The 12,652-nt window shown below is 38.3% G+C and overlaps 2 protein-coding genes across 4 annotated transcripts in view; both read left to right on the top strand.

Moving 5' to 3' along the window:
- LOC111525057 (E3 SUMO-protein ligase RanBP2) overlaps positions 1-9,339 on the top strand; it is a 69,363-nt gene extending 60,024 nt beyond the window's left edge. Inside the window, exons 24-29 of the mRNA XM_023190367.3 lie at positions 331-535; positions 1,732-1,833; positions 5,844-5,989; positions 6,694-6,967; positions 7,089-7,423; positions 8,139-9,339. Coding sequence (XP_023046135.2) covers positions 331-535; positions 1,732-1,833; positions 5,844-5,989; positions 6,694-6,967; positions 7,089-7,423; positions 8,139-8,444 — 1,368 coding nt within the window. The 3' untranslated portion in view covers positions 8,445-9,339. The remainder of the gene's footprint in view (positions 1-330; positions 536-1,731; positions 1,834-5,843; positions 5,990-6,693; positions 6,968-7,088; positions 7,424-8,138) is intronic.
- A 1,876-nt stretch (positions 9,340-11,215) lies between these two features.
- The window catches only part of CCDC138 (coiled-coil domain containing 138), a 96,514-nt gene continuing 95,077 nt past the window's right edge, over positions 11,216-12,652 (top strand). For 2 of the 3 annotated variants that reach the window (XM_023190398.2, XM_023190397.2), the window contains exons 1-2: positions 11,216-11,381; positions 12,496-12,553. Coding sequence is in view for 2 of the 3 variants with exons in the window: in XM_023190397.2 (XP_023046165.2) it covers positions 11,289-11,381; positions 12,496-12,553 (151 nt within the window). In the remaining variant the exon portion in view is untranslated. The remainder of the gene's footprint in view (positions 11,382-12,495; positions 12,554-12,652) is intronic. The other variant, XM_023190400.2, reaches the window with a different exon arrangement.

The raw sequence follows: 12,652 nt of genomic DNA, 5'->3' as shown, positions 1-12,652 counted from the left end.
TTCCAGTTTTTTCTGGCTGCTGTAGCACCCAGGCTGGGTTATAGGAGTGGCAGAAAAACTCCATGTGGATCTTAACCTCTAGATTCTCTCTCTGGTCCCAAGGTCCTTTTTCTTCCTGTTTTTATCCACCTTTCCAAGGCTTCTTAGAGATGCTCTGTAGGTTTCAGTCTAGGCTTCTAGTTGTAGGTTTTGAGGAGAGATAGGGTGAAGTGTGTTTATTCTATCTTCTCCAGAAGCCCAAGTTCTCAGTTCCCTTTGAAATAGATCATATAGTCATTTTTGTAATTTAGCATTCAAGTGGCATAGTATTTTGTGACTTCCTCTTTGCAGAAATCTCAGACAGAAGAAATAACTAGCACAACTGACAGTGTATATACGGGTGGGACTGAAGTGATGGTACCTTCTTTCTGTAAATCTGAAGAACCTGATTCTACCACCAAATCCATTAGTTCACCATCTGTTTCCTCTGAAACTATGGACAAACCTGTAGATTTGTCAACTAGAAAGGAACTTGATACAGAATCTACAAGCCAAGGTAAAACTTGATATATGTTTATCATGTATTACATAAGGGACACCTTATTTATCTTTGAGAAGATAGACTTTTAAAGGCGGATCCTGAAAACTCCCTTTAAAACAAATTTTGGTGTGTATATAAAGGGGCATCTTAGTAGTAGTAGTAATAATAATAATCAGAAAAATTGTATTGTCTTGCCAACAAATATGTTTCTATTGATAGAGTTGTGGTTATTAGGGAAATACAAAGCATTATGACTCTGATCTATTTTCCTGAGTTTAAAAGACAAGAGTGTTGTTACATGTAATTTCCTTTGTGATAGTGTTTTCATTTAAATATTGTTTGAATTATATTATCAAGCATATTCAAAGTGTTTTAATTATGAAGAAATTATAGAAATATAATAGGGATTTAAGAAAGTTTTATGGTACTATTTAATGTTTCTTATTTTCTCTAATAGTTTCAAAGCTTGCTAAATGAATTATTCAGTTACAGTAACATATTTGGTATTGCTTTCTCCTTTTCATTTTGATTTCAGGGATGGAAGTGGGAAGTTTAAGTTGTATTGCTTTGTGTACATTACCTACTTTTAAAAAAAGAAATAGCCTTCAGTGTCACAAATACTACATTTATAGGCATTTGAGAGTCTTAATGTGCTAAAAGAAGACGACGACTTCATACCCAAAGCCTCATATATTTTCATATGAGGAAAATAAGGCATGGGGCTTTCAGAGATCATGCAGCTTCACATTAGCAGAATTAAGAGAAGACCCCAAAAGTCCTTATGACGAAGTGTAAATGAGACATTTGGTTTTTATGAGCTTATTTATAGTACAGAACACAAAAAGTTTTTATACAGATGTGTCCTAAAATCCTGCCTCTGATTGAATGCTTGCTTTGGAGTATAGTAGGCTCCATAGAGCAGAAACTGTAGTTTATTATCTGGCTGAATATAGATAGCTCTACATCTCATTTATAAAAAATAAGTTTTGGCATGCTTTTGGTGTGGTATTGTAGTATTCTTTGTGAATAGCACCTGTAAAATTAGTGATACTGAAGCAGCTCAGAATTGGATGTATTTTGTAACTTGTCAGAATTGAAATAACTCCCCTCATCCCAGAGTATACAAGGCTCTACTGTTCTGTCTAGGTCCTGGGTAAAGCTTTGATATTCAGCACAAATGAAATAGTAAATTGTTCTTTTTCTTTTGCTAGGGGAAAGCAAAATAGTTTCATTTGGATTTGGAAGTAGCACAGGGCTCTCATTTGCAGACTTGGCTTCCAGTAATTCTGGAGATTTTGCTTTTGGTTCTAAAGGTAAGATGAAGAGGAGAGACTTTTAATGACATTGTTACAGAATCAAGCACAACTGAAAAACTAGTTTTTTGTTGCAGTATGTAACTAAATTAGAAGTTTCTTCCCTTACCCCCCAGTTTGTTTAGTGTTTTAATAATGAAGGGCTTCTACACTTTATTATTTTTTGACATCAACATAATCATAAGAATTTTCTCTAAATTTTATATAAGCCATGCTGATAGTCCTCCCCATTCTGAAATGCAGAACCATTTTTGAGCTTTGGAATGACTCTGACTTTGGTCATTATTCTTTTAACTATACTTTCAGATTTGATTTGTTAATATTTCAGGATTTGTGAGTTTATTACTTTTTAATGATATGATTTTGTAGTTTTCTGTACTATCTTTGGATTTCAGTATTAGGGTTGTACTAATTTATTGTGCTAAGTTTATAATTGGTGTGTTTGCCCATCTTCTTTAGTGGAGTTTCTATTTTTAATCCATTTTGGTAACATTTCTAGAAAATAATCCATTTCCCTGATTGTATCGGGTTTACCAGTGTAAGACCATTCATTGTATTTTCTTATTCTTGTAATATCTTTCACATTGCTCTTTATAGCACCACTTAAATAGTTCTAGTACAAGGTGTTTGATTTATGGAATACATTTTATTGAGGATATATGCTTAAATGATTAATGCAGTTCAGAATTTCTGTTCTTTCCTCCTCCATATCTGCACTTTTTTCACAGCTCCTGCCACCTGTGGAAACACATAAAAGTTTTAGAAATTACCTTCAGATATGATGTTATGTTGGAATTCGTGGGCTTCACTGATGTTACTTATTTTTGTTTTAATTTATTAAATAGCCTGAAATCAAAGGGTAATGTGTCAGCAAATAAGCAATATAGTAGGTACACTTACACAAAAAAATCCCAAATAAAAATAGATAGGCTCCTTGTTAATCAGTGTAGCCTTTTTTGAAGTATTAGGTCAGTATTGGACACTAAAGTGTAAAGTAGAAAATACTCACATATCAGGAGGAAAACCATGCCTAAATAAGCCTTATGCATTGACATTGACTTCTCACTACCACTTGTCATTTTTAGTGAGATTATTCACCAAGCTCTTGTGTATTGAATGCTTGCTTTAGTTAATTTAGATTGTGCTTGTTAAAAGTAGTATATGAAACTGTAAATGCCCTGCAGTCAGTTTTGTTTGTATCCATAGGTTTTCATAGGGAATCTTTATACTTTTGTTAATTTCCAGATAATGTAGAGATTCAATCTTATTTTCTCTAATGTCTCAAAGCTTGCTGAATTATTCACTTACAGTAACATCACTGTAGACCCTGTTATGACCTGTGACACCCAGATACTGATATATTACACATATTTTTACAAATGGTTGATTCTAATGTGTTCCCAGGGTAGAGAACCACTATTTTAAAAGAATTTTGAATTCTTCTGCCAATGTCCCTTGGGGTTATTTTTTAAATTTTTGCTTTCGACAAAAAAGCTGAACAATTGTGTGTTTTTTTATTTCTGTTTTTGAGACAGGATGTCACTCTGCTGCCCAGGCTGGAGTGCAGTGGCATGAACACAGCTCACTGCTACCTTGACCTCCTGGGCCCTTCAGCAGTCCTTCCACCTCAGCCTGCCAAGTAGCTGGGACCACAGGTGTGTACCACCATGCCTAGCTAATTTTTGCATTTTTTGTAGAGACAGAGGTCTCACTATGTTGCCCAGGCTGGTCTCAAACTCCTGGGCTCAAGCAGTCCTCCACCTTGGCCCTGCAAAGTGCTGGGATTATAGGCATGAGCCACACTGCACCTGGCCCTGAACAGTTATTTTTGAGCCCCCAAGTTGGTATCTCATCCAGATCAGTGGTTACTGGTCTCAGGAAGTCCCTATGCAACCTGTGATTTTTGTTCTCAGATCATTCCTTTGCAATACAATTGTTTTATGTCCTTAAGAATTTTTGTCTTTCTGTCTCTTTTTTTTTTTTTTTGAGACGATCACTCTGTTACCCAGGCTGGAGTGCAGTGGTGCAGATCTCAGCTTACTGCAACCTCTGCTTGCTAGGATCAAGTGATTCTCCTGCCTCAGCCTCCTGAGTAGCTGGGATTACAGGTGTGTGCTGCAACACCCCGCTAATTCTTTTAGAATTTTTAGTAGAGATGGGGTTTCACCGTGTTGGCCAGGCTCGTCTGGAACTCCTGACCTCAAGTGATCAGCCCGCCTTGGCCTCCTGAAGTGCTGACATTACAGGTGTGGAGCCACCACACCCAGCCCTCCCTCTCTCCTCTTTAAAAACATTTTTTCCCCCTCCATTAAATCCTTCTTAAAGAGATTTTTTATTGTATTCTTTAAGATACTGAGTTATCGACCCTGTGACATTTTTTCTTTCTTAAAGAGTTTTTAGCAGAAGGTGTAGGGTTCTTTAAGACAGTGATTCAGCAAGTGATGAAAAGTTGAGAGGTGTTTCTTTCCTCTAAGATAGTGGGGACTTGGTCATCTAAATTGAGGTGTGGGATGGAGAAGTTTCTAGTTCTCACCTTCTTGCAGGTATGCAAGAGAGAGACCATCATTGTTCCCCCACACAGAAGTAGGATGTTTAACAGTCTAATACCCTTTGGGCAGTTGAAGTCAGTGAGGTTCTCCCAAGACTGCTATCCACCAGCCCAGCCAAGAAATATACATTCCAGCACTAGCTTCTTCAGGAAGAAGTAGAGACGCAGAAATTATAAACATGTTTAGGCCATTGTGGCTAATTTGGAAGTAGCAGGTTTGGCCTGCTGAGCTAAGTTTACAAAATTTCAAGGTGAATACTTGAAATTTTAGAAGTAGGTAAAGAACTTAACTTCTTTACTGGAAGTCCTTGTGTAGTTTAGTATTACGAAGTTTATCCAAGGCAGTGACAGTCTTATCTTTGTATCTCTAAGCATAAACAATAACAAATGTACTCTGTACTCCCAGTATGTTTTTTTTTTTTTTTTTTGGTGACAGTCTTGCTCTGTCACCCAAGCTGGAATACAATGACATGATCTCTGCCATTGCAACCTCTGCCACCAAAGTTCGAGTGATTCTCCTGCCTTAGCCTCCTGAGTAGCTGCGATTACAGGCACCCGCCACCACGCCCGGCTAATTTTTTTTTTTTTTTTTTTAAGACACAGTCTTGCTGTTGCCCAGGCTGGAGTGCAGTGGGGCGATAGCGGATCACTGCAACCTCTGCCTCTCAAGTTCAAGCAATTCTCCTGCCTCAGCCCTCCTGAGTAGCTGGGATTACAGTCACCCACAATCACACACCGCTAACTTCTTTTTTTTTTTTTAAAGACAGAATCTTGCTCTACTGCCTAGGCTGGACTGCAGTGGGGCGATCTCGGCTCACTGCAACCTCCACCTCTCAGGTTCAAGTGATTCTTCTGCCTCAGCCTCCCAAGTAGCTAGGACCACAGGCGCATACCACCACGCCTGGCTTTTTTTTTTTTGAGACGGAGTTTCCCTCTTACTGCCCAGGCTAGAGTACAGTGGCGCCATCTCGGCTCACTGCAACCTCTGTCTCCTGGGTTCAAGTGATTCTCCTGCCTCAGCCTCCTGAGTAGCTGGGATTACAAGCATGTGCCACCATGCCCAGCTAATTTTGTATTTTTAGCAGAGATGGGGTTTCTCCATGTTGGTCAGATTGGTTTTGAACTCCTGACCTCAGGCGATCCGCTCACCTTGGCCTCCCAAAGTGCTGGGATTGCAGGCATGAGCCACTGCGCCTGGCCTAATTTTTGTATTATTAGAAGAGATAGGGTTTCACCATGTTGGCTATGGTCTGGTCTGGAACCCCTGACCTCAGGTGACCTTGGCCTCCCAAAGTGCTGGGATTACAGGCGTGAGGAATTTACTAGAATAATACAGTTTTAAACATTTAAAATTGATGTACATATTACATCATCGGGAATTAGAAGGATTGCTAAAATAAGAGGGGGATGAAAAATGTAAAAAATAGATACTAGTGTTTAAATATCTTGATTTATTCATCAGATAAAAATTTCCAATGGGCAAATACTGGAGCGGCTGTGTTTGGAACCCAGTCAGTCGGTAAAGTTGGTGAAGATGAAGATGGTAGTGATGAAGAAGTAGTTCATAACGAAGATATCCATTTTGAACCAATAGTGTCACTACCAGAGGTAAATGTTAAGGAATTAAACTTTTACTAATAACTTATTTTTCATTTTTAAGTTTAAAACTTACCCTGGCTTGATCTGTCAGGGTATCATTGTTTGCATTTAAGAATGTTTATAGTTTGAAATGGAAGCTATATTTATTAGATGTCTAGCCTTTAAGTATAAATTATCTTTTTGCAGTTTTTACATAAATATTGGTTTGTACATTCTATATGTAATTGTTGGGAAGAAATAATTTTTTCCTATGTTTCTAGAATATCATGTTTGTTTTTATAACATGATTCTGGGGAAAAATTAACCTCATACTCACCAAAGTCCTTTCAATAAACATTAATCTGTGTTTTTTGGACAAGAACATTGTTCTAGGAAAATTATTTTGTCATTTTTAACCTCAGTATCTTATATTTCTCTTCAGTAGCAGACACTTTTGAAACCTCTGTGTCCTGTGAAGAAAAGCATTTAATTTCCAAAGGGAAAATGAATACTATATAAAAGAAAATCAGGTCTTTACCTGATGACAAATCAGGTCTTCACTCCCTCAGCCACATCAGATGTATTCCTAGCCCTAAGATATATAACCAATTATCATATTAACAAATTCTCTTTGTCATCACAAAGAAAATGCCTTAAAAAATTTGGATCTTTGAAATTTGTCATGGAATTTATTATAAGCAGCAGCTTATAGAGTATTTCATCTCCTATTATAGGTAGAAGTAAAATCTGGAGAAGAAGATGAAGAAATTTTGTTTAAAGAGAGAGCCAAACTTTATAGATGGGATCGGGATGTCAGTCAGTGGAAGGAACGTGGTGTTGGAGATATAAAGATTCTTTGGCATACAATGAAGAATTATTACCGGATCCTTATGAGAAGAGACCAGGTTTTTAAAGTGTGTGCAAACCACGTTATTACTAAAACAATGGAATTAAAGCCCTTAAATGTTTCAAATAATGCTTTAGTTTGGACTGCCCCAGATTATGCTGGTGAGTTTTTACATTCAAATGTACTTTTCATTTTTTGGACTTTTCTAAAATCTATAACAAAACAACTTATAACAGTTATTTTAATACTAAGGTCACTCCTTCCCCTTTCCCTCCTTAATAGATGGAGAAGCAAAAGTAGAACAGCTTGCAGTGAGATTTAAAACTAAAGAAGTAGCTGATTGTTTCAAGAAAACATTTGAAGAATGTCAGCAGAATTTATTGCAACTCCAGAAAGGACATGTATCACTGGCAGCAGAATTATCAAAGGAGACCAATCCTGTGGTGTTTTTTGATGTTTGTGCGGATGGTGAACCTCTAGGGCGGATAACTATGGAGTTATTTTCGAACATTGTTCCTCGGACTGCTGAGAACTTCAGAGCGCTGTGCACTGGAGAGAAAGGCTTTGGTTTCAAGAATTCCATTTTTCACAGAGTAATTCCAGATTTTGTTTGCCAAGTAGGTATTATTAAGTACATACTGCAATTGAAGTCTTAAGAGTTCACCACACTAACGGGAAATTTGGGTGTTTTTCCTGGACCTCATCCTGTAGTTTTGTTTAAGATTTCTTTAGGTTTTCCACACATGGAATCACATGGCATCACTACCCATTCCCTGCTCCTGCCTAAAACTTTCACCCTAAAATAATTTAGGCTGGGCACAATGACTCACACCTGTAATTCTAGCATTTTAGGAGGCCAAGGCAGGCAGGTTGCTTGAGCCCCAGAATTTGAGACCAGCCTGGGCAACGTGGCAAAAATCTCATCTGGACAAAAAATACAGAAATTAGGCGTGATGGTGTGCGTCTGTGGTCCCAGCTACATGGAGGCTGAGGTGGGAGCATCCTGGAAGCCAAGGCTGCAGTGAGCTAGGTTTGCGTCACTGCACTCCATCCTGGGCGACAGAGTGAGACGGCCTGTCTTTAAAAAAAAAAAAAGTTAAATTTTCAGTACTTGAGACCTAGTAGATAGAGACTAAGGGATGGGAAAAACCTTTTCATTTTTCATCTTCTTTCCAACAATATGAATTTCTTAGGTTTCAAATTATACTCAGGAAAGCTGGGCTTTAGGATTTATCCTGTAGTGATGAGTTCTGTGTGTATTTTAGTATTTTACTCAGGATTCCTATTAATTGAAAAAATTTTTTAAACTTTTGTTATACATTTTTTTTTCAGGGAGGAGATATCACCAAACATGATGGAACAGGCGGACAGTCCATTTATGGAGATAAATTTGAAGATGAAAATTTTGATATGAAACATACCGGTCCTGGTTTACTATCCATGGCCAATCGAGGCCAGAATACCAATAATTCTCAATTTTGTATAACACTGAAAAAAGCAGAACATTTGGACTTTAAGCATGTAGTATTTGGGTTTGTTAAGGATGGCATGGATACTGTGAAAAAGATTGAATCATTTGGTTCTCCCAAAGGGTCTGTTTGTCGAAGAATAACTATCACAGAATGTGGACAGATATAAAATCATTGTGTTTCATAGAAAATTGTATCTGTATAAGCAGTTGAATTGAAGCTTAGTTATTACAATTTGATAATTATGTTCAGCTTTTGAAAATGGACGTTTCTGATGTACAAATGTAAAATTGCAGCTTACAGCTGTTGTCACTTTTTAATATGTTATAATTGACCTTGCATGGTGTGAAATAAAAGTTTAAACACTGGTGTATTTCAGGTGTACTTGTGTTTATGTACTCCTGACATATTTGTATTAAAATGGAATAATACTAATCTTGTTAAAAGCAATAGACCTTCTCAAACTATTGAAGGAATATGATATATGCAATTTAATTTTAATTCCTTTTAAGATATTTGGACTTCCTGCATGGATATACTTACCATTTGAATAAAGGGACCACAACTTGGATAATTTTACTTTAGATTTGAAATATATTTGGTAATCTTAACTATTGGTGTACTCATTTATGCATAGAGACTCATTTATGAATGGGTAGAGCCACAGAACGTACAGAGTTAACCAAAGTGCTCTTCTCTAGAATCTTTACACCTCCTGTGTGGTTACAAGTTAACTTACTTGAGTACCTTCCTTCCTTAAAATATCTAGCTTCCTGTGCCCTTTCATAGGTATTCAATTAATTTTTACATTTTAAACAAGTTGACTATTTCCTTTAGGGGTTTTGTTTTAAACTTTTCTGTCATCTGTCTCTACTACCTCAGAAACTGCAGCTTGATTCTGATGATAGAAATTGAATTTTTCCTTGTAGTTATTGTGATAAAGTATGAATATTTTTAGAAAGTCTATGCCATGTTATTTGGTTAAAGATTTGCTTTATACAGGATTGTTGCAGTACCTTTTTCTGGTAAATTTTGTAGCAGAAATAAAATGACAATTCATAAGAGCCACTGACATTCAAAAAATTCATTACTTGTGCTTCTGGTTATTCTAAAGGAAGACAATTCAGAGGCAGTAAATGCAAACTGCCGCCTAACTTCCAGAGCTAGTTTCTCAAGTTTGATATACACTGAAAATGTATTTGCAAATGGCTTATATCAAATGTTAGGCAAATTGCTAAAGAAAAGAGGATGTTCTTATTGGCATACTCGATGTGGAACTACAAAGAATCCAGGTAGAACACAAAATTCTGTATATTGCAATTATGAATACTGACTCTCTTCCACCCAAAGAACACATTCTTTCTGGTGAAATTACCTCATTTTATTTAGTGAGGAAAGACAGGTTTATTCCCTGTTACATGGGGATTTGGAAATTGGGTATCCTAAAGCAAGTAACTGTTCAAAAGAGGGGAGGGATGTTGTGCGAGTAATGAGTGATGGTATACCATCATCATTCCACTCAGCCACAAAGCCAGATACCTGAAATAAACCTACTCAAGAACCATGGATTACATATGTTTACACTAAATATTTCAAATTGGCTTATTTGGAAATCTATGTAATATAAACTGATGTAAAGTGTGTTGTAACTTTTCAGCTGAGACAGGTGATGCCTTCGTCATGATTTTAGAATAAATTCTTAACAATGCAAGTGCATTTTAAGAGACTTTTTACAGATTTCTATGCTTTCCTAAAGCATTAAAGTTACAAATTAAAAAGCTTTAAACTTTGACCAAAAATTTGACAAAATGACATGTAAACTGAGTTTTCTAGTATTAGTATTCCAAAGATGCTTAACAGTGGCTTGTGGCATTTATGAGAAAGTCTGTGTGTCACATTTCAGGAAAGGACTTTGATTTCTCTTTGTTATTTAATCACTGATGTGGTCTAAACCCACGATGATATGTATCTTTCCTTTTAAACTGGATTTTATATTGTCTCATTAAAATCTGCTTAAAGATAGAATAAAGTAATTCATTATTTGTACATCTTAAGTGGTACTTTATGGCAAAAAGTATGGCTTAAGTAATTTTCAGATAATAACTGCTTAAGCATAGATTTTATAAAACTTGGGCATTTGGGAACTTTAATCCAGAAACTTTAGGAGTTATTAGTCCAGAGATGCAGCTGACAGTCACAACTTAGAAAAGTAAAATATTACACCACTGTAACTGTATGAATGAGAAAAATGAAGTGGTTGTACAGTTCCCCTCAGTTTTGTTTAACAGTTTTTCAGGTTGATGTATACTATGGCTAGCACTGTTGTGGGTACTGGCAAAAGCTTTTTTCTTTTCAAAAAACAAAAGTTTGTTTTCAGGGAGCTTACATTCTAATTATTCTTTTTAATACCTGGTTATAACCCATATGGAACACAGGAAAAGTGAGGTAATCTGCAATTTCTATGCTCAGCTTTCCTTTTTTTTTTTTTTAAGAGATGAGAGTCTTGCTATGTTACCCAGAGTAGATGTTAACTCCCAGGCTCCCTAAGCAGCCAGGATTACACGCGCGCCACCACTCCTGGCTCGGGTATAGTCTTGGTTTTTCTTTTATATGGCAGTTAGCAAAGGCCACTTCTGATGGAACAGGTCTACGGTGAGCGCAAACGCACACCAAACTTACAGGTTAAATGGACCTGAAGCGGAGCGCTGCAGGCAGGTGTGGGGCCTCGGTGCCCCTCCACCCGTGGTACCCAGGCGGCAGGGGCGGCACTAGCGCGGGGAGATGCAATACTACTCAAGTTATGAGGTCTGCAGCGACAGCACGAGAGACCTGGAGGACGCGCGGTCAAGCCTACCTGCTTTCTCCGGGTCCTCCAGTTCTGCCCCGCCCCTTCCCTGCGGCCCTGCGTGCCTCTGGGGGCGGGGCCTGACACGTCGTGACGCACCGCGGCCGCCTTGCGCCGCGGGTTTGATGAACGCGGTTCCCGGGGAGACCGCTGAGGTTGCGGTGTGCTATGGAGCCGAGGGTCGTCAAGCCGCCGGGGCAGGATTTAGTAGTGGAGCGTCTCAAAAGCCGCTACGGACTCGGGAGCAGCTGCCCGGACGAGGTGAAGCCGCCGCTCCGAGGTCCGCGGGTGGGCTCCTGCTGCTGCGGAGCGGCTCACCCCGTTCCCCGCGCAGCCGGCCTGGGGGCGCGCAGCGGCTCTTGTCCCGGCCCCGGCACTCCCGCGGTGGCTGCGGCTCGGGCCTCGTGGAAGCGGGCGGGAGGGGCGGGCGTTGCGGTGCAGGGGCGCAGGGTCGCCAGGTCACTTATGCCTCTGTGTTCATGGTATATGGGGCATGGTGTGATGTTGGAGAAAGTAGTATTCAGCTTTTTTGTTTTTGCAGTGATGTGAGTGGAGTTGAGAAAACAGTTGAATTGCTTTTTAAAAGCGGCTTATTTCGAAATAATTTCAGACTTACTCAAAAGTTGCTGCCGTAGTACCAGTAATTCCCTTGTACCCTCACTTGCATTCACAAATTAATATTTTGCCACGTTTGCTTTACCATTCGTTCTCTCCCCTTCCCTCCCTACACGCGTTTTTTCCCTTTGAACTATTTGAGGGTAATTTGCAGGTATCGTGCCCCTTTACCTCTAGATAGAAATAACTTGTGTGCTTTTCCTAAGCATAAGGACGTTCTCTTTTAATAACCACAGTAATATTTTCAGGAAATTTAGAATTGATATATTTGGTAATCTTGAGTTCATATGAAATTTCAACAATTATCTCGATAATGCCTTTTATAGGAAAAATTTTTTCCTAGTGCAGATCCAATCCAAGAACGAGCATTGATTGCATTTGATTGTCCTTTTTGTTGCCTTTAATCTGGAACAGGTTCGCAGCCTTTGTGTTCTATAAGATTGGTTTTTTTGAAAAGTGTAAGAATTATTTATTGGAATGTTTCTCCATTTGGGTTTATCTTATGGATGCCTCTTCGTTAGATTGATTATGCATTTTTGGCAGGAGCATGAGATGAGTGATGTGTGGTCTGCTGTGGGGAGGCACATGATGTTGATTTGTCACATTATTGATGATACTAACTTTGATCACTTGGTTAAGATGGTGTCTACAGGATTTCTCCACTCTAACCTTTGTAATTAATACATAATTTGTGGGGAAATATTTTGAGACAGTAAATTGAGTCTTAGTATACAAATTAAATATCTTTTCTCTTTTTTAGTATGATTTTTCAAATTTTGATCAGTCTACATGTAAGAGAAGAACTCTAACCTCCCCAGGTAAGCCAGTATTTTGTATATTTGGGGGTTTCAAAAGTTTAATTTGAGGCCGGGCGTGGTGGCTCACGTCTGTAATCCCAACACTTTGGGATGCCAAGA

Source organism: Piliocolobus tephrosceles, chromosome 15, assembly GCF_002776525.5.
Source record: "Piliocolobus tephrosceles isolate RC106 chromosome 15, ASM277652v3, whole genome shotgun sequence".
NCBI classification, from domain to species: Eukaryota; Metazoa; Chordata; class Mammalia; order Primates; family Cercopithecidae; genus Piliocolobus; species Piliocolobus tephrosceles.
The sequence above is the reverse complement of the archived record's forward strand: the minus strand, read 5'-3'. Positions and strand labels throughout refer to the sequence as shown.